Source organism: Mirounga leonina, unplaced genomic scaffold, assembly GCF_011800145.1.
Source record: "Mirounga leonina isolate KUSES-001 unplaced genomic scaffold, KU_Mleo_1.0 Mir_174, whole genome shotgun sequence".
Taxonomy (NCBI): domain Eukaryota; kingdom Metazoa; phylum Chordata; class Mammalia; order Carnivora; family Phocidae; genus Mirounga; species Mirounga leonina.
In genome coordinates, this window is record NW_023270451.1 from 20541242 (window position 1) to 20565002 (window position 23761).

The 23761-nt window shown below is 40.8% G+C and overlaps 1 protein-coding gene and 1 pseudogene across 4 annotated transcripts in view; both read right to left on the minus strand.

The window, feature by feature from the left end:
• The window catches only part of CDK6 (cyclin dependent kinase 6), a 238682-nt gene that overhangs the window by 168228 nt on the left and 46693 nt on the right, over positions 1-23761 (minus strand). For all 4 annotated transcript variants that reach the window (XM_035020562.1, XM_035020564.1, XM_035020565.1 and 1 more), the window contains exon 3: positions 4181-4316. In XM_035020562.1, coding sequence (XP_034876453.1) covers positions 4181-4316 — 136 coding nt within the window. The remainder of the gene's footprint in view (positions 1-4180; positions 4317-23761) is intronic.
• LOC118020758 lies at positions 7908-10570 on the minus strand (annotated as a pseudogene).

Below are 23761 nucleotides of genomic sequence, written 5' to 3' on the forward strand. Positions count from 1 at the left end.
GAGAGAGAGAAGCAGGCTTCCCGCAGAGCAGGGAGTCTGATGTGGGGCTCGATCCCAGGACCCTGGGATCATGACCTGAGCCGAAGGCAGACGCTTAACGACTGAGCCACCCAGGCGCCCGAGTAAGGTGTATTTTAAAATGTTGGAAGGAACCACCCGTGATTTTATTTTATTCTCATGAGCCTCTCAATGGCAATTTCCCGTTCAGGCCTATACCATACTTCACACTTACTTTATCAAAGCCTGACATGAATACCACGCAGTAATCGCAGGCTTCTCCCAGTGAGTTCACCCGACCATCAACCTTCACAAATACTTAGGGCTTCAGGGTGCTTTTCTAATTTTTTAAAAAATAACAAATGGTATTTAAAAGAATTTGAAAAATTGTTACGTGATCTATGTAACAAGCAGATCAAATAAGCCCATCCTGGGTTCTTTTTTTTTTTTTTAAGATTTTATTTATTTATTGGACAGAGAGAGACACAGTGGGAGAGGGAACACAAGCAGGGGAAGTGAGAGAGGGAGAAGCAGGCTTCCCGCGGAGCAGGGAGCCCGATGCAGGGCTCGATCCCAGGACCCCGGGATCATGACCTGAGCCAAAGGCAGACGCTTAACGACTGAGCCACCCAGGCGCCCCCTGGGTTCTTTTCTAATAAACATGTTGATGAAAATACTAAACAAAAAGATTTTACCTCTGTCATACCTACTCAGAGACCATGGAGCATTCCAGTTTTAACCAAGTTCTGCTCACCTCCTGTAATTTATGTCCTGAGCAGGCACTAGAATATCCTGAACTTAAGTGGGTAACCGGTAAACAGCGCCCCAGAAAACGTGGTGGAGGGCAGGGCATTGAGGAAAATTCCCTTAGCTTAAATGATCTCATAGGAGGTCTTTTCTTGATTTTTCTGTTTTATATCTATTTCATGTTAAGATTTTTTGCATATTTATAATTATTTTACAATATGGCATGTTCTGACACTTCCAAGACAATGTCAGTACTAATATCTGTGTTTTTGAAGAACATTTTAGAAAATATTTTGGTACCATAATACAAAGAATCAGCTGTAGACTGTGCTCATTCATAAGTGTTTTTTTTTTTTTTTAACCTGAAAACACTCCCTAAACTATTGAAATAACCATAAGAAAGTGTGTACCACATGCTTCTGGGTGTACTTTATCTTTTCTAAGGTCCTTGAGAGTAAGCTTCTTGACTAATTCATCTTTATGTTCCCCAAAGCACAAAACTCTGTAAATTTTCAATAAATATTTGTACCAATATACTCAGAAAAACTCTTATTACACAAAACATTCTATATAAGAATCCAATTGTTCTCCCAATAGGTTGTTCATAATAACAATACTCTCTTGATCTAGTTATCTGGTTATTGAGACTGCCTATAAATAAACCTATACAAAAACAAAATATTTGTTTTCTGGCTGAGTCCTTACAAAATTCATTTAACCAGAACCCCAACTAACCAGAAACTAACAGATGTTTATCCTGAATACCAACTTTTTTTTTTAGATTTTATTTATTTATTTATTTGTCAGAGAGAGAGAGAGCGAAAGAAAGAGCAAGCACAAGCAGGGGGAGAAGCAGGCAGAGGGAGAAAGAAGCAGACTCCCAATGGGCAGGGAGCTCTATGCAGAACTCGATCCCAAGACCCTAAGATCATGACCTGAGCCAAAGGCAGATACTTAATGGACTGAGCCACCCAGGCACCCCCACCCTCAAGAATTCCCCCCAACCTGGGGTGCTTGGGTGGCTCAGTCCGTTAAGCATCCAACTCTAGATTTTGGCTCAGGTCATGATCTCAGGGTCAAGAGACTGAGCCCTGCATTGGGCTCCACACTGGGGCGTAGAGCCTGCTTAAGATTCTCCCTCTCACTCTGCACCCACCCCCCACACCCACATCCTCTCTCTCTCTCAAAAAAAAAAAAGAGAAAGAAAGAAAGAAAAAGAAAGAAAGAAAGAAAGAAGAAAGAATTCCCCCCAACCCACTTCGTTTCTACACCTGCCTGATCAAACTTTAGCACAATGCATCACTCTGGCTTATCAACCATTTTAACTACACAGATACTTTTGTAAATGATTCCACCCAGCAGCCTCTAATGCCAGGAGAATTTAATGTGCAGCTCAAGTTATCTATGCAAGTGGTAACGTATGGCATAAATATATAGTTACCTTGTCTTGCTGCTTAAAAATGACCCTCCCCTCAAAATAATTTTGAACTTAGAACTAACTACATCCGAAGAAGCTGATGATGTTTCTGACAGTATATATTTAAGCTGTTGGAAGTCATTTAAAAATAATTTTAAAATAATCATATCTGAAGAAAGGTTGTTAATGGGTCTAATTTATTGAGTACTTACGTGTAAAGATCATTGCATACCGAATGTCAGGATACCAAGATGAATGAATATGGACATAAATAATCACAATTAAAGGTAGAAAATAGGACCAAGAGGGGGAGATGTGTAGAACCAGCGCTGTAAGACCAATGAGACTGCATCCAGCTATAAAAGCTGATCAAATGCTATCTGGAGTGGGCCTCATATTTCAGCAGATAGTTATTGGTGGAGGGGGGCAAAGAAATGACACTGAGGAGGGGGACCACATAGGTAGGAAATCATGAATCACACAAAGAGTCTAATTTGGCAGACAGAGTCCATGAGAAGGGGCTATGCCCTGCAGGATGAACAAGGGGTTTCAGACAAACTCATAGAGGAGAGAACTGAAGCCACACTGGACTAGAAAGTGAGAGGAAAGAGGGGTGCAGGGATAGAGGAGAAGAGGGCCAAGAACAGGTAAGAAGGAATACCTACATTCACTTTTTTAAAAACATTTTATTCATTTATTTAGAGAGCATGTGCACGTGAGCCGGGGGGGGGGGAGGGGCAGAGGGAGAGAGATCATCTCAAGCTGACTCTGTGCTGAGCCCACTTGGGGCTTGATCTCATGACCCTGACATCATAACCTGAGCTGAAATCAAGAATCAGGCACTTAACTGACTGAGCCACCCAGGCACCGCAGGAATACCTACATTTCAAGGGCCTTCAAGTCCCTGAAACTGCTGAGGAAGAAATGAGTGCACTACTGAGCATCATACTCTTTTATGGAAGGCAGATGGGAACATAAACCCTTTATCAATCTAAAACCAAAGGAATAAATCATTCAGTATGTCAAGTTCTAAATGTGTCAGTATCTAAAAACGCCACCTAGCTATCACGAAAAGACAAGATAAAGTATTTCCAGCTATTACCTCCTATCTAAAATGATGCTGAATTTTAGAACCCACTTCTAAACAATGAATGATTAGGTAAGGAGTCTGTTTAGTTAAGTCACCTAAAACACATAAATGAAAGAAAGGGTCTTCATGAAGACCTGCATGCGATGCTCATTGATCTAAGAGATATACTGGGAAGTTCCACTAAGCAGAACAGAAGTATGACCAACAAAACTTCCTATGCAGGTTTTTCTGTTAGATTTAAAGGAAGAAAGGACTTCTGGTCAATCCAGCACATCTAGCTTGCTGATCTCTAAGGAGTCTTAAGTCATCCCTGAATCCCAAGGGTTTAGGATAGTGGGGTACTGTGGCTTCCTATAAGTGTTTCATGAATGAGAAAAAAAATGGAGAAAGAAGGGCCTAAGAACCATATTTCAGATTTACATAGTATAATTTACATCCTGGAGTCAGTATACAATTATAATATGCAATATGCTTATGCCTGAAGTTTCAAATTATGTCCCTCAGAGTCTGTGAATGATCAGAAAAAGACTGAGATGTATTCACGACACTATACCTTCTAAAGTTAGGGCCAGATAATGTACATATAGATACTTTTCAGTAGTTTTAATATGTATTAAAACTAAAAAGGTTTTTTTCACTGAGTCCTAAAATTAATGAACTTGAATTTATCTCATTCTTTGAACATCTCACTTAGTTGATATACTTAATTATATACTGAGTTCCAAAAGCTCTAATTCTGTCAATATTTTAAGTAAGCTCTACACCCAACGTGGGCCTTGAACTCACGACCCTGAGATCAAGAGTCACATGCTCTACTGACTGAGCCAGCTAGGCGCCTCTCTGGCAATTTTCATATGTAAGAAATGCGATTGCTTAATGGTCTATAATAGTGTGACTATTTAATCAAGCAGAATGATGATTCTTGGTACCTTTATGGTTTCAGTGGGCACTCCAGGCTCCGGGACTTTATCCAAGTAAGTGGTCAAGTCTTGATCAACATGTTCAAACACTAATGTCAGTTTGGTTTCTCTGTCTGTCCGTGACACTGTGCATACATCAAACAACCTAAAAGAAAAAAGAAAGAGATATTAAGTAGGCGACAATAAGCAAAGAAGTAACCTGTATGTTTTACATATATCCTGCAATTCAATCATACAATAGGAAAAAAAAAATACCAGTGTTCATCACAGTGATAATACGTAAGGATGCCCAATGGGATCTGATACTCTAATAGCAATATGAGATTCAGGAGAGAAGCACTTGATTAAGTGAGGACAAAATCCATAGCAGCAAAGAGAAAACAACATGACTGGAGAGTAAGAATGTCTGCCTGGAGAGTTTCCTTAGTTAAGACCTTACTTAACGTACAACTTGCCAACAGAGATAGTTTAAAAAACTGCAGCCTAGGAAAAATATGGTTCTTCTTAGCACACAGTTCAAGAATTATTAAAGAGACAGATTAAGCATTCTTTGGAGATGCTGGACTCTGCAGTGAAGATTTTCCTGGAATTTAAGGTGTTACAATCATGCCTGTGAAAATAAGGATGATGAAATACAGAGAAATTTGGGTTATTTCTAAGAGGGACTTCTCATCCTGGTGAATCAAATCATTTCCCTGGAAAGGACATAAATTCTTGGTTTAAAAATTCCAAATATCATGCTAATGAAAACTGAAATTTTAACATTTTTGGGGGGAGAGAAGGGGTATTTGAAACTGCATTAGTAAGCTACATTACCTTTAACTGATACAGAGTAACAGACTTTATAATTAAGTTTGGATGGGTGAATCTAAGGTCTTCCATACAATTCCATGACTAAGTCAAAATTCAAGTTTTAAAATAAGTGAAGCCTTCAGTAGGCAAAAGCATTTTCAAGCCCAAGGACAAATTCTTCTTTACTTTCAGCCACACACAGGACGCTATCCAGCACATGAGATGCTCACCACATGTTTGAATAATTAAACAAACCACCTGTAAACAAGCTGTAAGTAATTTGACAAGAATGTAATATAAATACTAAGAAAAGGCTAATAAAATGCTATTCTTAGTCTTTTCTTTCATTTTTAAAAACCAAATAAACACTCTTTCTTTCTCTTCAAAGAAACTAACTACAAATGTGCATATAACCCGTCACTGAAATGCAGGGTTGACTCTCAATTATGTACTTTGTATTATTACCTCTGTTGAATTTTTAATGCCGAGCTGGTTCACCAGGCCACCCCACTGCATTTCTGGGCTAAATGGGGCCCCACAACATTTGGTACTTCTCTGTGAATTTAAACTAAGCTTTAACATAAGCTAAAGAACACTGTAATTAAGTTAAATCTGGTGGGATGGACACCGCCACCAACCACACACACTTCACAGCCAGATCCACGCCACTTTTTAATTATGGGCAGGTTGGGATGAGTTCTACAACTCCACCAAAATCAGTTAAGATCGACTGAATTTCTTCTCACGTTTATTCACTTCTAAATATTCCAATTTCTAAGTTTTAAAGATTTTATTATTTATTTGAGAGAGAGCGAGAGTGTGTGCACACACGCACGCACGCCTGTGAGCAGGGGGAGAGGGGCAGAGGGGGAGGGGGAGGGAGAGAGAGAGAATCTGAAGCAGAGTTGAGCCCGACTGGGGTGGATCCCAGGACCATGAGATGATGACCGGAGCTGAAACCAACAGTCGGATGCCCAACTGACTAAGCCACCCAGGTGCCCCTGATTTCTAAGTTTTATTTAAAAAACATTTTTTTTAAGATTTTATTTATTTATTTGAGAGAGAGAGCACGAGAGCAAGGTGAGGGGCAGAGGGAGAAGCAGGCTTCCCGCTGAGCAGGGAGCCCGATGCGGGGCTCGATCCTGGGACTCTGGGATCATGACCTGAGCCGAAGGCAGATGCTTAACCAACTAAGCCATCCAGGTGCCCTGATTTCTAAGTTTTAATCATCTACTTCTGAACTTGATTTTTTTCAAATTCCAAAGTCTTCTGATGTCACTAATGTGACTTATTCTGGAAAACTATTCTAATAAAGTAAAAACTCCTAATAAATTTATTAAAGATAAATCATCGTATGAGTGCCATACTATGACAATGATGATCACTATCATGCATGAATTCGACACCTGGGAAGTTTATCAAAACAACTTCAGTTTGGTAGAATGAACCCATTTATTAATGGGCTCCTTTGAACCCTCTTCTTTCCATTATAAAACCCACATACTTAGCCAGCTTCACTTTTTTTCTTCCTTTTGAAGAAGAAAAAGGAGTTCCACAATCACCAAGCTTCTTTGTATAGGTTACTTCTATTTTTGTAATAAAATAAAACAGCAATGAATCAAAAATGACATGCACTAAATTCAAACACAAACATGGGAACTGCACCACTACAGGAGTGCTTCTTAAATATTACTTTTAAAATGTTTTCCATTATAATTAATACATTTCCTTCATGAAAAAAAATACATTTTTTTTTTTTTACCACTGCCTCAGGTCAGCACTGATTTTAGTAACTCTAGTTCTTCCTGCACTTATAGTTTGTAATATATGACATTTTAGTAATTTCCAAAAGAAAAAAAAATTTGACGGGGACGTAACTGGAGAATAAAATGATCATAAAACACTGCTGAACCAAAAAGCCTGCTTCCAAACCGTTGTTAGTTACCTAACCGTCGTGGCAGTATGCTCTGTTGCTTCATTTTACTGAAACCATGCTTCCAAACACTGTTTGTATGACACAATTCAAGAATAACATCTAACCCACCCAAGTTATTTTCCTCAAAGTTATAACATTCTCTTCAAAATATGAAGACTCACCGATGGTACCTGAAGCAACCGGACTCCACACACCAAATGGGCAAAGGTGAGCCCATGAAGCCACTGCCAATTGCTCTAAATCATAAGCCATGGAGAAAAGGCACTCATTTTAATTGGCAATTTTTTAAAGATTTTATTTATTTGAGAGAGAGAGAGCGCGCGCGAGCGCACACATGAGCACGGGGAGGGACGAGGGGAGGGACAAGCAGACTCCCCGCTGAGCAGGGAGCCTGATGCAGGACTCGATCCCAGGACCCTGGGATTACGACCTGAGCCAAAGGCAGACGCTTAACCAACTGAGCCACCCAGGCGCCACTAATTGGCAATTTTTAAAATGTGGAATTTTAAAGAGATATGTGTGACCGTGCATAGCATACAACATTCCTGTATAAATTTTAATGTATATAATTATTTTATTTTTCAAGGTTACAAAAAGAATGGCATTAGGTAGAAGTGGCTCATGCTGGTTCAAGGAGATAATTCTTTTTATTTTTTAAGGTGCTATTATTTTGGGGGTGGACTTTCTCAAATCAGATTTTAGAACTTTATTTTACAAGTGAAGATCGCAGTTTTCATTTTGTGCCAACATTTCTTCCCCACAGATACAATGTAGACATTCGTATCTTCAAAGCAAAAAATCATCAAAATAGAAGATTAGCACAGCATAGTCACATCCTACTGATAATGGTTATACATGCATGTTTTTTTTTTAAACAGTTTATTTATTTATTTATTTATTTGAGACAGAGAGAATGAGAGAGCCAGAGAGCACATGAGAGGGGGGAGGGTCAGAGGGAGAAGCAGGCTCCCCGCCGAGCAGGGAGCCCGATGCGGGACTCGATCCCAGGACCCCAGGATCATGACCTGAGTCGAAGGCAGTCGCCTAACCAACTGAGCCACCCAGGCGCCCCATACATGCATGTTTTTTATTGGTCTCCAAACCATTGGGAGTTTATTTAACCAAGGCTCTCTAAGCTTTTATTATTTGTGTGCAACTCCAGAGAAAACCAGTTTATCAATTATAATGTAGTGCTCGTATCAGGGTAAATGACACTCTTCCAGTGAATAAATACATGTCAGTCATTGCACAGGTAATTTAGGTCTCTTTTATGCCCCCAGTACAGGAAACTATCGAATTATCTAGAGAATCAAATTTAAATGAAATATCCAAAAGGTAGCTCATATGATGGTATAATCTAGATGATCTTAGCCTAAATTTATTCCTGTTAGCCAAGTTAATAGTAGTAGTATTCTTGTAGAGAGTGATTCTAAACACAGTGAGTAGATGCCTGCTAGCTCTCACCCTATATTTGAGAACCACATACTACTTTATTGTCCATGCCTCAGGTAACAGACCACAAAGGCTTACTGGAAAGAAAAGAAATATGGCATCAAATTGGTCATTTCTTCGCACCCCTCCCAAAAGGCCAAAACAGTTCAGTGGCTAAGTTTTCAAGTTTTCTTAACTAGAAAGTTTTAGGGGAATTACTGATTTAGTTGAAGGGAGAAAGCAACGAGTAACACAGTATTTTCGAAGAGTGTTAACAATTTTGCGAAGATTATTATCAGTTAATGTTGCCCTAAGCTTTGCCAGTTTTTAAATGATTTTTTTTTAATTGCAAGGGAATAGGCTTAAACTTGGGAAATAAAATATAGGTCAGTCTATTATCTACATATTCTTCATCTTGGCCATGATGTCTTCCAAGCTTTCACCAGAATCTTCCACAGTTACACCTCAGGTATAGAACCTTCTTGCTTTTCGGGAATTGTTTATGGCAGGGTCATTCCTTCAGGTAAGTCAGGAACTGGACCTGAAGAATTCTGCAGTTCCTCCTCTGAAACCTCAGATACCAACTCAATACCCCATCCCTTATCTTCACATATTATCTCCTCTTCTTCTTCTTGAACAACCTCTTGTCCTTGTAGTCTTTCTGCTGCTTCCTGCAATTTGTCAACACACTGGGGATTTGGCTTCATGGTCCCAGCAGGAAAAAAATCCTGCACTGCATTATATCCAAGGTAAAAACTCACAGTACCAAAGTTTAACAGAAACTTTATACACATTTTGTACCAAGCTCCTAGCAACCATGCCGACAGTGGTAGGAAGACTGGGGGCACACATACCGTCTCATTTAGGAGTCTTCTCATCAGTATTTGCAGCACTTTGGTGGCGCACGTGCAAAACAAGCAGACCCTCCAGGAATTATGAGCTGTATATGCCCTGAAACTGCATTTTCACTGACCCCAGACGCCAGCCACGTTTGCCCAAGTTCATTACAGGCTGTGTTTATTGTCACCCGAGGTTCAAAACCGTCCGCACAGCTAAGAACTAGGTTAAGGGATTTTCCCTCTTCTCATCCACCATTACTTACTCTCATCCATGAAATGCTGAAAGTCTTCTACTGTGGTTATATTGCAGTTACATACTTCCTAAAGAGCATCTGGGTTAATGTTCCTCAAAGCATATTCTGCTGCTTGAACTTTACTTAATCCTGCTTGATTGGAAGGATAGGCTGGAAGAAAGGTCTATTCATATGTGCCAGTTCCTCCTTGTCGTGGTCAAAGAGTAGCAACGTAGCAAGGCCACGTCAGCAGGCACGCTACCGACTCCGCCGACCCCACTATGGCTACAGCAAAGGTACAGATTTCCTCCTCGCAGTCGCTTCCGATGCCCACTCGGTTCAGTGCCATCAGGCGCCTGCAGGGGTTGGAGTCCACGGCCGCCGGGCCCAGCTTCTTGATGGGAAGGACGCCCACAGCCCACCGGCTTCTCTCCCGGGCCGGTTTCCACTCCAGCTCCTCTGCCCACTGCTGCGGCCGCTCCCTCCCCAGACTCGGCCGTGGCTGGGACCCTGGCCGCCGCTCTCCCAGCCCTGAACGCTGGGGAAGTGCTCCCAGGTCCCTGCCACTCCCGCGGGCCTCCCACCCTACTGCCTCGGGTGCCCTGCAGCCATCACTCCCCTCCGAACAAACCCTCTTACAGCCTCCTCGCCCCCAGGGCTTGAGAGACGGGCCACAGCAGGGCCAGGGTCATCAGTGTCTGGAGCCGGCAGCCTGCGGGGCTGCCTTTCCGGCCACTTAGGATGCTGCAAATGCAGCGTATTACTTTCTCCTTAGAAATTCACAAGTGACATGAAGGGAAGGAGAGGTCCTGGAAGGACCTTCTTTGGCTCCAATGCCGATGGTCAACAGCTTACAGAGCCAGGACTCCACTGAAGACATTTTGGGAAATGCTGCTCCACGCTAAAATACAAAATTCAGTCTTGTTTAGTGAACATTATCACTGTAAAAAAAAAAAAAAGTTATGCTAGTTTATATAGTCTACACTATCTTATGTGTAGGAAATGCATTTTGAGTCAACAATTATAAATACAGGTATTCCCCAGTCTTCGAAAGTTCACGCCACTGCCCTTTTACAAAAGTCCTACATTAGTACAGCTGTTCTCACTAACTGAAGAAATCTCAAAGAGGATTCGTGCTTTTAGGAAAAAGGGAGAAAAGTGAAAATAGCATTCAATACTTGCTTTTTTTTTTTTTTTTAAGATTTTATTTATTTGACAGAGAGAGACACAGCGAGAGAGGGAGCACAAGCAGGGGGAGTGGGAGAGGGAGAAGCAGGCTTCCCGCAGAGCAGGGAGCCCGATGTGGGACTCGATCCCAGGACCCTGGGATCATGACCCGAGCCGAAGGCAGATGCTAACGACTGAGCCACCCAGGTGCCCCTCAATATTTGTTTTGTAGTGAGCCTTTGCAGAGGCAGCACGCATCCCAAACAGTGAAGGGGGCACCCCCAAGCTCCTTCCTCACAATGATACTCAGCCTCTGGGCATTAAGCCGCCTTAGCTTTGGAGGCTCTCGGTGAGCATCTGTGCTTTACCTCGATTTATTTTGTGCACCCGTTAGCAAGATGTGTCCTAAGGTATCAGAAAAGCCTAGGAGAGGTTACTTTTTGGGTCTGGGAACACTCAAAAAATTTTCCACATAAATTAATGGTAACTGCTTCTTCACTTTACACCATTTCAGCCTACAAAAGGTTTCCCAGGAACATTCTACTTTCAAATAGCAGGAAAGGCCTGTATTCATCTGAGGAATTTTAGAACATAATATTTATGATGCTTTTCTGTCTACAATGACTCCCTCTGGAATTACCCCAAATCAAATAAATAATAGTCAATGTGGTGGGCAATAAAGAGAACATAGATGTTTAATATAACAAATAAGTCTCACATAAAGCAACTGAGCTAAACAAGAACTGAAATCCCTGGTATTTGGCAGGAGGTTAACAATCTGTAATATATTTATATAAATCAATGAGGAATGTGGCCAGGCTGCCTATAACCCCTACACTTGCAAAACGAAAGAGCCAGACAGGTCTGAACATTTGAAAATAAACACTGGAAAATAACTTCAACTGTATGATTCCTTGTGTTGACCAACATCCTAAGACTTTCTAAAACTTTTTTTTTTTTTTTTTTGCTATTCAGTAAACTGACAAAAACACCATTTCAATGATTGCATGACTATAGTTCCATAAGAGAAATATATTCATACTGTGTTGAATATGAACAAAATATCTCAGAGGACGTTTGGAGGAAATCAAAGCTACCATTCGATACGTATCCATTAGAGCCTAGCTTAATGTGATCCAAGTGAATGTTCAGAAAGGGGAAATGAAAAGTGGTTCTCAGCATTCACTAAGTCTATGAATCCAGTTTAGCTATGCAAAAGGCAATCCAAAAAAGCCACATAGGTCATTACCATTTCACAATTAAGTCAGCCAAGCCGCTAACTATCCCATAAAGTTCTCTCCCTGTCTCTATAGTCCTGACCCCTCAGCTGCGGGGCAGAGAGCAAAGCACAGGGTCCAGCACAGCCCTCAGCTTTCCAGCTGTCCTAGTGATGTCATTATCTCATAACAAAATTTCTCCGTGAATTAACTCTGTATCCTACCCATTGTAATTCTTAATGACTGCTTCCTGTTCATGTTTTCCATTTAACTTGCTATTCTGGATCTACTGCATAGGCAAGTTGCCTTTGTCTAATGGATGGGATTACATCCAATAGGTTTGGGATTTCCAAAGATTACAATTTACAAAGGTCTCCCAAACAACATGCTTTGTAAACACAAGCCCCGCCTTTCTGTTGTGGTTATAAGAAAAGGGAAATCTGCATTATTTGCTGTGATTAAACTTTGACCTGTCACAGGAAGTTCTATGAGGATTTTTTTTCCTGTCACTTTTTTTTCATACCCTTGAATGTTTGGACATCAAATAGTTCAAGAGCTGAGAGAAGTCTGGCACGGCTGCCTAAGGGCGCTAAATAAAATTTTATTTGAACTACGGCCAGTCTTTGGAATTGAGAAGAATTCTTTTTTATCTCTCTTTCTCTATATAGTCCACGAAGCACATTCTGGGCGTGTAGCTTGCATGTACCCGAGGTTATGTTCACGCATAATGGATACTGGCCAGGGTGTTCTCCATTTGCTCATTAAATATGGACTGTGTGTGCACTTGTTCTAAACCAACACTGAATGGTGTAACTCCAGAGGTATTTGCCACCAACAATAATGAAAATGCTGCTAGAAGGAACTTGCCATTTCTGCAGCGTCCATAAACATTTATGAGTACCTACCATGTGCAGGGGTGGTACTAAGTCTTGGAGATTCCAAAAGATGTAAGATGGGTATGGTCTTTAAGAGCTTTACTATCCAGTTAGGGGAGAGAAGACTGATATATCAAACTGTAAGTAATGGTGTATGGCTGTGCATTAATTCGAAATAAATTCTATACACAGAACATGAAACTACATATCACATCAAAGTACATTCATTCTACACCCTAATATTCAGTAGACATGTGTGATGTCTGCCTTTCCAACACCTATTACCTCCTCTATAAACCATATCCTCATATTTTGTTGACGAACCACTCCTACTCAGGCAATATGGTTTTGGGGGCATGAGCGCAGCATAGCATGTAACCTGCTCTGGACTGAGTAACACTGACTGATTTAGGGATGGACAGGACCATGTGACTCAGTCCCAGGACTTTTACTAGAACTTCTGGGAGAGTAGAGATCGCTCTCTTTATTCTGGGATTACCAAACCGGCAACAGAGAAGCCTGCAGCTGCCGATGGCTGTCTTTGCCACCACTTTAGTGAGCACGCCATGGAATGCAGCCAATGGGGAAGAGAGCCAGAGCAGAGAAACGATACAGGCGAGAGATTCTGGAGACACTGGTAAGCACCGGCCCCACTTGTGCCAACATAACCTGGGATTTATTAGTTACATCAGCCAGTAACGTCACTTTTGTGCTTACCCAGTTTGGGCTGGGCTTTTATTACTCACACACAAAAAATAATCCTAGGACATTTATACATATCTTGAAATGGTTAAATGATTCTGAAACAGCAATATCTGACCTCAAATATGTCTTATATATTAGACACAATGAATTAAGGTCAAGCATATAAATAGTAGTAGTTTCCTCTAGGTGACTGCACCAGACCTGACTTGCTGGGAGACAATTTCCCTTTAAATGGTCCCTCCAGGAGCATGACCCCTGGGCAAGAGTAATTGACAGCCCCAGAGCAGACGAATTCATCTCTCCCAAGGAGTCCTATTTGAGGTTCCTGGTCTGACTGCAGAAACGTTTTGTGGAGAAAAAGCGGAGAAAGGCAGAAGAAGACACACAGATGAGTTCATAGCAAACAGGAATATGTAACCTAGAACAGGAAGGGACTCAGTGGGGTAAGAGGAAGTGAGGAGGCAAGGAGAAGTATTTAAAAATAACACAAGGATACAGAGTTTAATTTAAGGGCTGAATCCCAATGCTCGGAGATATGTTCTCCTAGAATCCTGAATTAAGCAACCTCATTACCTACTGCTGAAAAGGGGACAATGCCCAGGGAAGCTGACCCTTGGGCAATGCAGAGTTTAGGGGTGCTGACCCCCCTGCAGTCAAAAATCCATGTGTAACTTCTGATTCCCCCAAAACTTAACTTCTAATAGGCTACTGTTGACTGGAGGCATTACTGAGAACACAGTCGATTAACACGTATTTTGTGTGTTATATGTACTACATATTGAATTGTTAAAATAGAGCTGGTGTTCGCTTCCGCAGCACATATACTAAAATTGGCCCCCATGCAAGGATGACACGCAAATTAGTGAAATGTTCCACATTTAAAAAAATAATAAAGTAGACCAAAGAAAATGTTATTAGGAAAATAGTAAGGAAAGAGAAAATACAGTTACAGTACTGTATTAATAGGGAAAAATCTGCATATACGTGGATGCATGCATTCGAACCTGTGTTATCCAAGGGTCAAGTGAAATGTCAGATTGCAACTCTAAAGCAGGGAAATCTGTTCGTGCTGCTAAAGTTTAAGGCTACCATCATCTGACAAGGGAATGCAAAGTCAACATCCTTTATTTACTAAATCACTTGATTCTTTATAGCCTTAAAGAGAGTGTTCATAAGAAAATTAAGTAGTTCATCTTCTTCTAGTTCATCTTTAGAGTTTCTACTAATCTGGTTTCAGCTTCTATCTATATAGAGGTGGCAATCTGGACCTATGAGCTAATAATATCTTTGCATCCATTAACCAAAAAATGTTTTACAAGTTAAGTGGGAATCCCCCAAATTGGGCAAGTTTACAAGATATGGCTCGCACGACAGTAAATATTTAAAACAGAGCAAACAGTAAAACTCCTATATATGGAAACACACTGCTACCGTATGATGGCATATGGTACAAAATTGGTATACTATTAGCGAGGCCCCAAATAAGCTCTGTGGAAGTCCTAATGGGAATATGGCGTACCTGTAGACTACTCTGCTCATATTCAAGACGAATTCCTGAAATGGACATTAAGCAACAGAATTCAAACTTTTTCTTTTTTTTTTAAAGATTTTACTTATTTGACAGAGATAGAGACAGCACAAGTAGGCAGAGAGGCAGGTAGAGGGAGAGGGAGAAGCAGATGCGGGACTGGATCCCAGGACCCCGGGATCATGACCCGAGCTGACGGCAGACGCTTAACCCACTGAGCTACCCAGGCGCCCCCAGAATTCAAACTGCTTTCATAGTCCTCCAGCAAACACTAGAGGCACTCTTCTGTTATCAAACAGTTCTTTAAACTGCTAATGCATTTTGTCTGAATGAAAGAGAGAAGAATGAGGTAGTAGCATCACTCCGTTATGCTAACTCTATGCTATTACAGGAAAAAGGAAACACTACTTCAGAGCTCAAACAAATAAGGAAATCATAAAAATGTATTTGTTCTCTTATAGGGCAGAGGACGGTGGCAGAGGCAAAATATTCAACAAGTGTATTCTAAGTCACCATGCAAATCACTACCCACCCAAAGTCAAGAGATAAAAAACACAGGTAGCTAGACAATGCTGAGTCGATATTTTTGCTGAGTCCAGTTCCAACACGCATTAGTTCAGAAAGCACGTGAAGTCAGCTCTACAAAAAAGAAGAAACCTGCAAATTGAAAAAATTAGGGACTTTTCCATATGGATTAGAATAGACACCATTCGGCAACCCCAGGGACAGCGCAGGAGTGAGATACTAACTACTCTTTTACCTGTTGAGGTCTCCACCGAGACTCAATCACTATACACAACAGTCAGCTTCCATCAGCCACTTGACAAACACAGATAAGCTGGTCAAAACAAAGGCCTGACAAGAGTGAAAGGATTAAGAGACCCCAAACCTGTGGCATCTGGTGTGAAGGTGGGGTTCAGGGGCTCTAAGTCCTAAACCCTACTGCCAGGTCAGAGGCTACCGATTAGCAAACTAAAGACAACCTTAAACTGGAAATGCCTCTGCATACTTCCGTTTATCCTGTTCTTTTAGTTCTCCATGCACCTGGCGTAACCATCTAACACACAGCAGGTATTCAATAAACGTTTTGCTGAATGAATTAAACTTTTCAGAATTGTAACTCAGGGAAAAGTCAGCAGCAAAGGAAAAGAGAGGATCTTCGGAGAGGTCGTTAGGAAAGAAAGCATGGCACCCTGAGTAAGTCAAATCTTGTAATTGACGTTAAGTGAGGACGCACACTCCTAAGTTGCACTTATTAACTAACACTGTTAGTTTGCTCCCTATCCACTCACTACTTCCACATACTTGGACTTTTTTAGTCCTCACAACTCTATGAGATGGTGCTCACTTTATGAATAAAGAAACAGACGTACGTAAACAACACTGCAGCCTCATTCACACTAGCTAAAAAAGTAGTCACAACCCAAGTGTTCATCAATGGATGCATGGATAAACAGAATGCACTATATCCATACAACGGAGTATCATTTGATTAAAAAAAGGAATGAAGTAGAGAGACATGGTATGACGTGGATAAATCTTGAAAAGATTACACCAAGCGAAAAGAACCAGTAAGGAAAGGCCATATATTGCACGATTTCTTTTACATGGAAGGTCCAGAGTAGGCAGGTCCATAGAGACAGAAAGTGGATTAGTCGTTGCCTAGGGCTGGAGGTGCTGGGGCAGGGAGAGGAATAGAATATGACCATTAATGGGTACCGGGATATTTTCAGGGTGATAAAATGGTCTAAAATTAGATCATGGTGATGGTTGGGCAAGTCAGTAAATAGACCAAAAACCACTGAACTGTTTACACAGATAAATTTGATGGTATGTAAAGTGTATCTCAATAATGCTGTTTAGAAACAAAAGGAGGAAAGAAAGAGCCAGAGAGAGGTTTAGTACTTTGCCTAAAGCACAGGAGGGTAAGTGGTGGAGATAGGATCTGAAGTCAGGCTGTCTGGTTCCAGAGTCGGATTTCCTAACCATTGTGCAATCCTACCTCTGCAGCATTTGGGTCAGAGACCTCTCTATGGCAGAGGAGACACATTGGCTGACAGGATCCCCAAATGCCTTTGGTAAACTTGGATATAGCAGTATATGCTTTCCAGGCTGGACTGAAAACAATAAATGTTCAGAAAATTCACAGGAAAAATAAAGTTAAAGACTTGATCCTCCAGGCCCTCTTACATCCTTCCCTTAACTAGTTAGAAAAATAACCCACTTTAGTTCACCCAATAGAGGTAGAAAAAGATAGTCTCATCTCAAAAATACAAGAGTTAAATGGTATTTTTGAAAGTAAAGTCAACAGTTCTGGCTTGAGTCAGAAGGAGTGCTGGATTCTGGAAAACTTTCAACATTCAGTTCTGTCTCCATTTCTGACCTGTAAAAGCCCCGTTCTCCAGCTTTGGGCCTCTCTTGAGGAAAAACGACGAATCAGCCAAAACGAGGCAGCTGTCTGTGCTGAAGGCTGTCTGCTGGGTCTTAGAAGAAAACTAACCAAACTTTACCTACACCGTAAGCCAAAAATCTTTCATAATCACATCCTTCTGAGGTGAGTAAATTTAGCCTAGCACTAATTCAGTCAGGTACTTAGGATTAGGTTCTTATCTAATAAAACAACCACTGAAGTTAGTTCCTTTTAAGGAAACATAAATGACTATCAACATATGAGAAAATGTTAAAACTATAGTAATAACTTAATGAAACAAATGAAAACATCAGCAATATACTATTTAAGCCCTTCAAACTGGGTAAGGAATTTTTAAATGGTAAAATGGCATAGCGTCTGTGAGGGTTTGTGAAATGGACCCACATCACTGTGGGAGTACAAATCGGTAAAAACAACAACAAAAAAACCCACCAACCAACCAACCAAACAAAAACCTTCTGGAGAGTAATCTGGCAAGATAGGTAGGTAGATACATAAATAGATACACAGATTATGTGGCCTTTAAAAAGATGATTCAGATTCATATTTACTGAACATGGAAAGGTGTTCATAATCTATTATTAAAAGAAAATGAACGTTTCAGAAAAATATGTACAGTTTGATTCTGCATATATAAACAAAATGGTAGAAAGATAAATCAAGATGCTAACAGTGGTTATCTCTCAGTGATGAGATTACTGAGCTGTGTTTCCTGTTATTTGCCTATCTAGACTTTCTACAATGAGAGCATATCAATTTTTAATAATAAAAAAATCGCCATTTTAAAAACAAGAGTTATAAAAGCTTCTTTTCTCATTTAAGTCTTCTTTCTTCCATCACTCATATACTTTTCTTCACTCTGCTCCTCTGAGTTACTGAGAAAATCCTGATCCTCAATCCTGAAATGGCAAGTTTTTAAAATTAAATATGTTAACAACTTAACTTCTTAAATTGGTTCTAGGAGAAAAAAAATACTATGTATGCATTATTGTCTCACTGAAGGGATGAGATTTTAATCTTTCTCCCATATGGAGCAACCCCATAAAAAAGCATGTAGGAAAAATAAAACTACTTTTCTGATGCTTGGCTAATTGTTAGGTCAAAAGTAACAGAATTAACATGAAATAAAAGAGAAACAGTGACAGCTCACAAATTCTTTAAACTGCTCTAAGGTTTTTATCAGACAAGCCAGAGAAAAATCCTGCATGGTAGAATTATGGAATTTTGAAAGTATGGGGCACTTCAGAGATTATCTGGTTCTGTACAATTGTTTTACAGATAAACAAGCATAGGCCAAGAGAATGCAGATGGGCAAAGCAACTGAAGGAGTAAGAAAACTGGGTCTCATGGCTAAGAATTCAGCGCCCTTTCTAATATAACAAGGTATAAGCAACCAAAATGATAAAAGCATTTTTTAAAAGTCATAAAAATTAACATCTAACATCTTACATTCTATTTTATTTTTTTAAGACGTATTTATTTATTAGAGAGCTAGAGGGAGAAGGGGGGAGAGAGAATCCTCAAAGAGACTCCCCACTGAGCACAGAGAGGATGCGGGGCTTGATCCCAGGACCCTGAGATCATGACCTGTGCCACAATCAAGAGTTGGCTCCCCAACCACCTGAGCCACCCAGGCGCCTCTAACATCTTACATTTTAAAATTAGATCTATTCAAGCAAAATTTCCAGGAACTACTACTGTGTTAAGAACTGAAAAAAAAAGGGGCACCTAGGTGGCTCAGTCGGTGAAGTGTCTGCCTTTGGCTCAGGTCATGATCCCAGGGTCCTGGGATTGAGCCCCCCATCGGACTCCCTGCCCAGTCGGGAGCCTTCTTCTCCCTCTCCCTCTGCCCCTCCCCTTGGCTTGTGTTTTCTCAATCTCTCTCTCTCTCACTCTATCTCAAATAAATAAATAAAATATTTAAAAAAAAAGAACTGAAAAAAATCTATAAATATATTTTAAGGACACCATCAGGAAACCATATTAAAAGATAAGAAAATAGAACATAGTTGGAAAAGTTAAAAAAGAACTGATAGCTCTATCAACTGCCAAACTTAGGCATCTGGAACTAGGTTGTTTTGTTCAGATGTAAAAATGTGTAATATTAAGTTATGATTTAGTATGCCTCCATACAAATTTTATTTTAGAGTTTAATCTTTGTTCTAGGAATATTTCATATAATAAGGTAAATATTTCATGGCATTGAGAGCAATGAAAAACTAAAGGAGAAGAATTTGTAAATGTAGCTCCAACTATATGTCCCCCAAGGAAGAATGTTTCTTTTGCAAAGAACCATAGGAACAACTCATACTGGGACTCTATCAGGCAATTATCCATGAAAGTGAGAATTTTGATATCTGATTCTTACCCATTGTAAGCCCTCAAACAATTTTTAAAAATTAAAGTTTTTTTTTTGTTTTTTTTTGTTTTTTTTGCGAGAGAGAGAATGAGAGAGAGCACAAGAGGGAGGAGGGTCAGAGGGAGAAGCAGACTCCCTGCCGAGCAGGGAGCCTGATGCGGGATTCGATCCCAGGACTCCAGGATCATGACCTGAGCCGAAGGCAGTCACTTAACCAACTGAGCCACCCAGGCACCCAAAAAATTAAAGTTTTTAATGGAATTCTCTGTAGCATGCATTGAACATTTTCTTGACTTTTTAAGCGCAATATACTGATTGTCTTCTACCGATGGATAATTCGCAGTCATTGTTATTACAAAACTACAATCGTTTAATTTGGCTGCATTATTACAATCCTTTATTTGAGTGCTTTCTAGGCACATTAACGTGAGGCCAGGAGATCCACACTGAGACACATTATAAATCAAACTGTCAAAAAGCAAAAAAAGAATCTGGAAAGCAGCAAGGATAAGCTACTCACCACCTAACGTTGTTTAATAGCCAACACCTCATCAGAACCATAGAAGATAGGGGCGCCTGGGAGGCTCAGTCAGTTAAGCGTCTGCCTTCGGCTCAGGTCATGATCCTGGGGTCCTGGGATCGAGCCCCGCGGCGGGCTCCCTGCTCAGCGGGGAGCCTGCTTCTCCCTCTGCCTGCTGCTTCCCCTGCTTGTGCACTCTTGCTCTCCACACCCCCCTTCAACCCCCCCCCCACCCCGACCAAATTAATAAATAAATTAGAGGGAAAGAAAAAAGAACCACGGAAGACAGAAGGCAGTGGATGACACATTTAAAGTGCTGAGAGAAAAACTGTTAACCAAGAATTCTATATCCAGAGAAACTACCCTTCAAAAAAAACGAAGGCGAAATTAAGACGTGCTCCGATAAACAAAAGCTGAGGGAGTCTGTTGCCAGGAGACCCGCCCTTGAAGAAGTGCTACAGGGAGATGAACCATGAGAGACGATGGACTCTGAAAAACAAACTGAGGGTTCTAGAGGGGAGGGGGGTGGGGGGATGGGTTAGCCTGGTGGTGGGTATTGAGGAGGGCACATTCTGCATGGAGCACTGGGTGTTATATGCAAACAATGAATCATGGAACACCACATCAAAAACTGATGATGTATGGTGATGAACATAACATAAGAAAAAAAAAAAGAAATGCTACAGGGAGGTCTTCAGATTGAAATGAAAGGACAGGAGAGAGTAACTCAAAGCCACGTGAAGAAAGAAAGAACATTGACAAAGGTAACTAACTACATAGGTAAAAATTTAAAAAGCCAGTATTATTGTAGTTTGGTTTTGGAACTCTTTTTTTCCTAATACGATTAAAAAGACAAATGCATATGATGGTAAGTACCAATCTATGGTAATGGTCCTACAATGTGTAAAGATGAAATGTGTGACAATAATAGCATAAAAGGGGATGGACGGAGCTGTATAGGAAAAAAGGTTTTTATACACCATAGAAGCTAAGTTGTATTGTTTAAAACTAAAATGTTTTAAGTTTAAGATGTTAACTATAATCTCCAATGTAATCACTAAGAAAAATTCTTTGTTTTGAAACCATCTTCAGGTCCTGAGAAATATTTTCTTGAATCTTCTCTCTACCATTTATGAGCCCCTAGAGTGAGCCTAGGGCTATACTCGACACCTCTCATATGCAAACTCATTGAATTCTTTTAATATCCCAGTTAACTAGGCGTTACTCTTCTCATTTTACAGATGGAGAAGCGGAGGCAAACAGTAATTTGCCCAGATCACAGACCTGCAACACACACAACCAGGACTTCAATCAGAACCTTCACATGCTTCTTTCTCCTTGATCTCGACCTCCAACATCTAGAATCTCATGATCCCATTCTCTTCCCACCCAATGCACCACCACCTCTACGACACAGCCAACAACAACTGATCATTATCTCCCTTGCGGCCAAGGCTTCATTTAGTACCTAAAGGCTGCAGAATCCCCAACCTGTCTCTCCAAGACAGTTCTCTCCCCAAACGCTATACCCACTCACCGCTTGGACAACTTTAACCAATATTCTAAACATTTCAATTCAAAGTGTCTAGAACAGACACTTCAGTGAACCACACCACCAACCAACCAATTTTCTAAGCCCAGAAACCTTCAAGTAATCCTAGGTTCTTCCATGACCCCATACATCTAATCAAGCACCAATTCCACCACCTAAATGTTTCTCTATCCACTGCTATTTCCTGAGTTCAGGTACTCATCACTCTTGTCTAAACTTCTATAGAGGGCCTTTACCCTGTTCCCTGCCTCATGCAGACTTCCTGTACTCAGCCCCATCTGGTCCATAAATCTTCCACAGTGTACACCTGATCATAATACCAAACAAATGCATTCGGCCAACAAACATTTACTCAATATTTGTTATTTTCTAGCATTGTACTGGGTGCTAGGGATAGAAAGATCAAAGGATAAAAGACATTTTCTTAAGTTGTTCGGAGTCTAGTGGGCAGGCAGACATGAAAAGATGAACTACCAACTAATCTGGAAATGCTGAGGTAGGGATATAGGCAAGGGGGCACCTAACTCAGACTTGTAAGAAAGGGTTCGTAGAGGAAGTGACAACTGAACTTACATAGGAGTTACCCAAGAAAGTGGAAAAGAAAGGGCACTCAAAACCAGGAGACGGTGTGAACAAAGGAAAGCAAGAAATCCCACTAGAGAAAAACCGTGTATGCCATAAGGAACTTTTATCCATTTCTAATTTTTAAATAGCTCGTTCTGACGGGCATGGGTAAGAGGGGAACAGTGGCAAGAAGACCAGTCAGGAGACTGTTGCAGTTGTACAGGGAAAATAAAGAGGGCCTGTCCTAAGGAATTGGCAGCAAGGATGGAGAGGAGAGTACAGATTCCAGAAATATTTAGGAGGTTGAATTGGCAGGACTTGCTAAGTGTCTGAATGTGGCGGGGGTGGAGGGATGAGGAAGGAGGAGAAGCCAAGGATGACTCATAGGCTTTTGACTTTGGGGACTTGGTGCCACCCCATGAGATACAGCACTGTTCCCAGACCTTTGGTTTTCAGGGAACTGTAAAATTTCCAGCAAATTTTGGGCTCTGACAGAATGTTGTCAACTAAAGACATAAATATACCCTACCATCTACTATCAACATCATTTCATTAGAAAAAGCACATTTTAACACCCAAAATGTAAACAGATTTAGCTTTCTGAAAAATTCACCGCAGGGCTCTTATTTTTCTAATTTCATCACAGATGATAGAAAATTGGTACCAGGCCTCAGACCAAAACTGGGAAGCCCTGAGATGGAGATAGAGCAGAAGTCCGTTCAGCAGTTAGATGATGAGCTGAAGGCAGAAGACTATATAGTCCCTGCCCTCACTAACTCTCTTGCCCTAAAGAGACGTCTGTGTCCTGTATATTAGGGGTTACAAAAGAGTTCTGCAGTTATGGAAGCCCTGCAGAAGAGGCACTCCTATGTGCCTAGAGGGGATGTAGCTGGGGCTCAGAATCTCAAAGGATGATCTGGAATTTGCCAGATAAACACGGGAAGTTTGGCATGGTCTGGGGAGAAGGAACAGTATGTCCAAAGGTATGTAGGTACGCAGGAAAATTCATATTTGGGGAATTGTGGATAGTTTGGCATGACTTGGTGATTATCTTGGAAAATGGCAAGAGAAGAGCTGGAAAAGTACACAGAAGTGAAATTACGAAGGGGTTGGTAATCCAGGCTAGGAAGTCTGGAAATTATCTTAGGAGCACTGGGGAAGAACCAAAGGATGTTTCAGTAGGCAATGTCATGGCCAGATGTACCACTTGGAAATACCACTCTGACTGTAGAACAGAAGTTGGACTGTAGGGGATAAAACTGGAGGCGAAGAAAACAAGTTGGTAGGGTCTGCAAAAGCTCAGGTAAGAAACAGAGATAGACTAAGGCAAGAGAAGCAGTAAAGAGAGAGACCAATGCAACCAACAAATATTTACTGAGCTCCTACTCTCTTCCGGGGATATCAATGTCAATGAGACAAGATCCCTGCTCCCTTGGAGCTT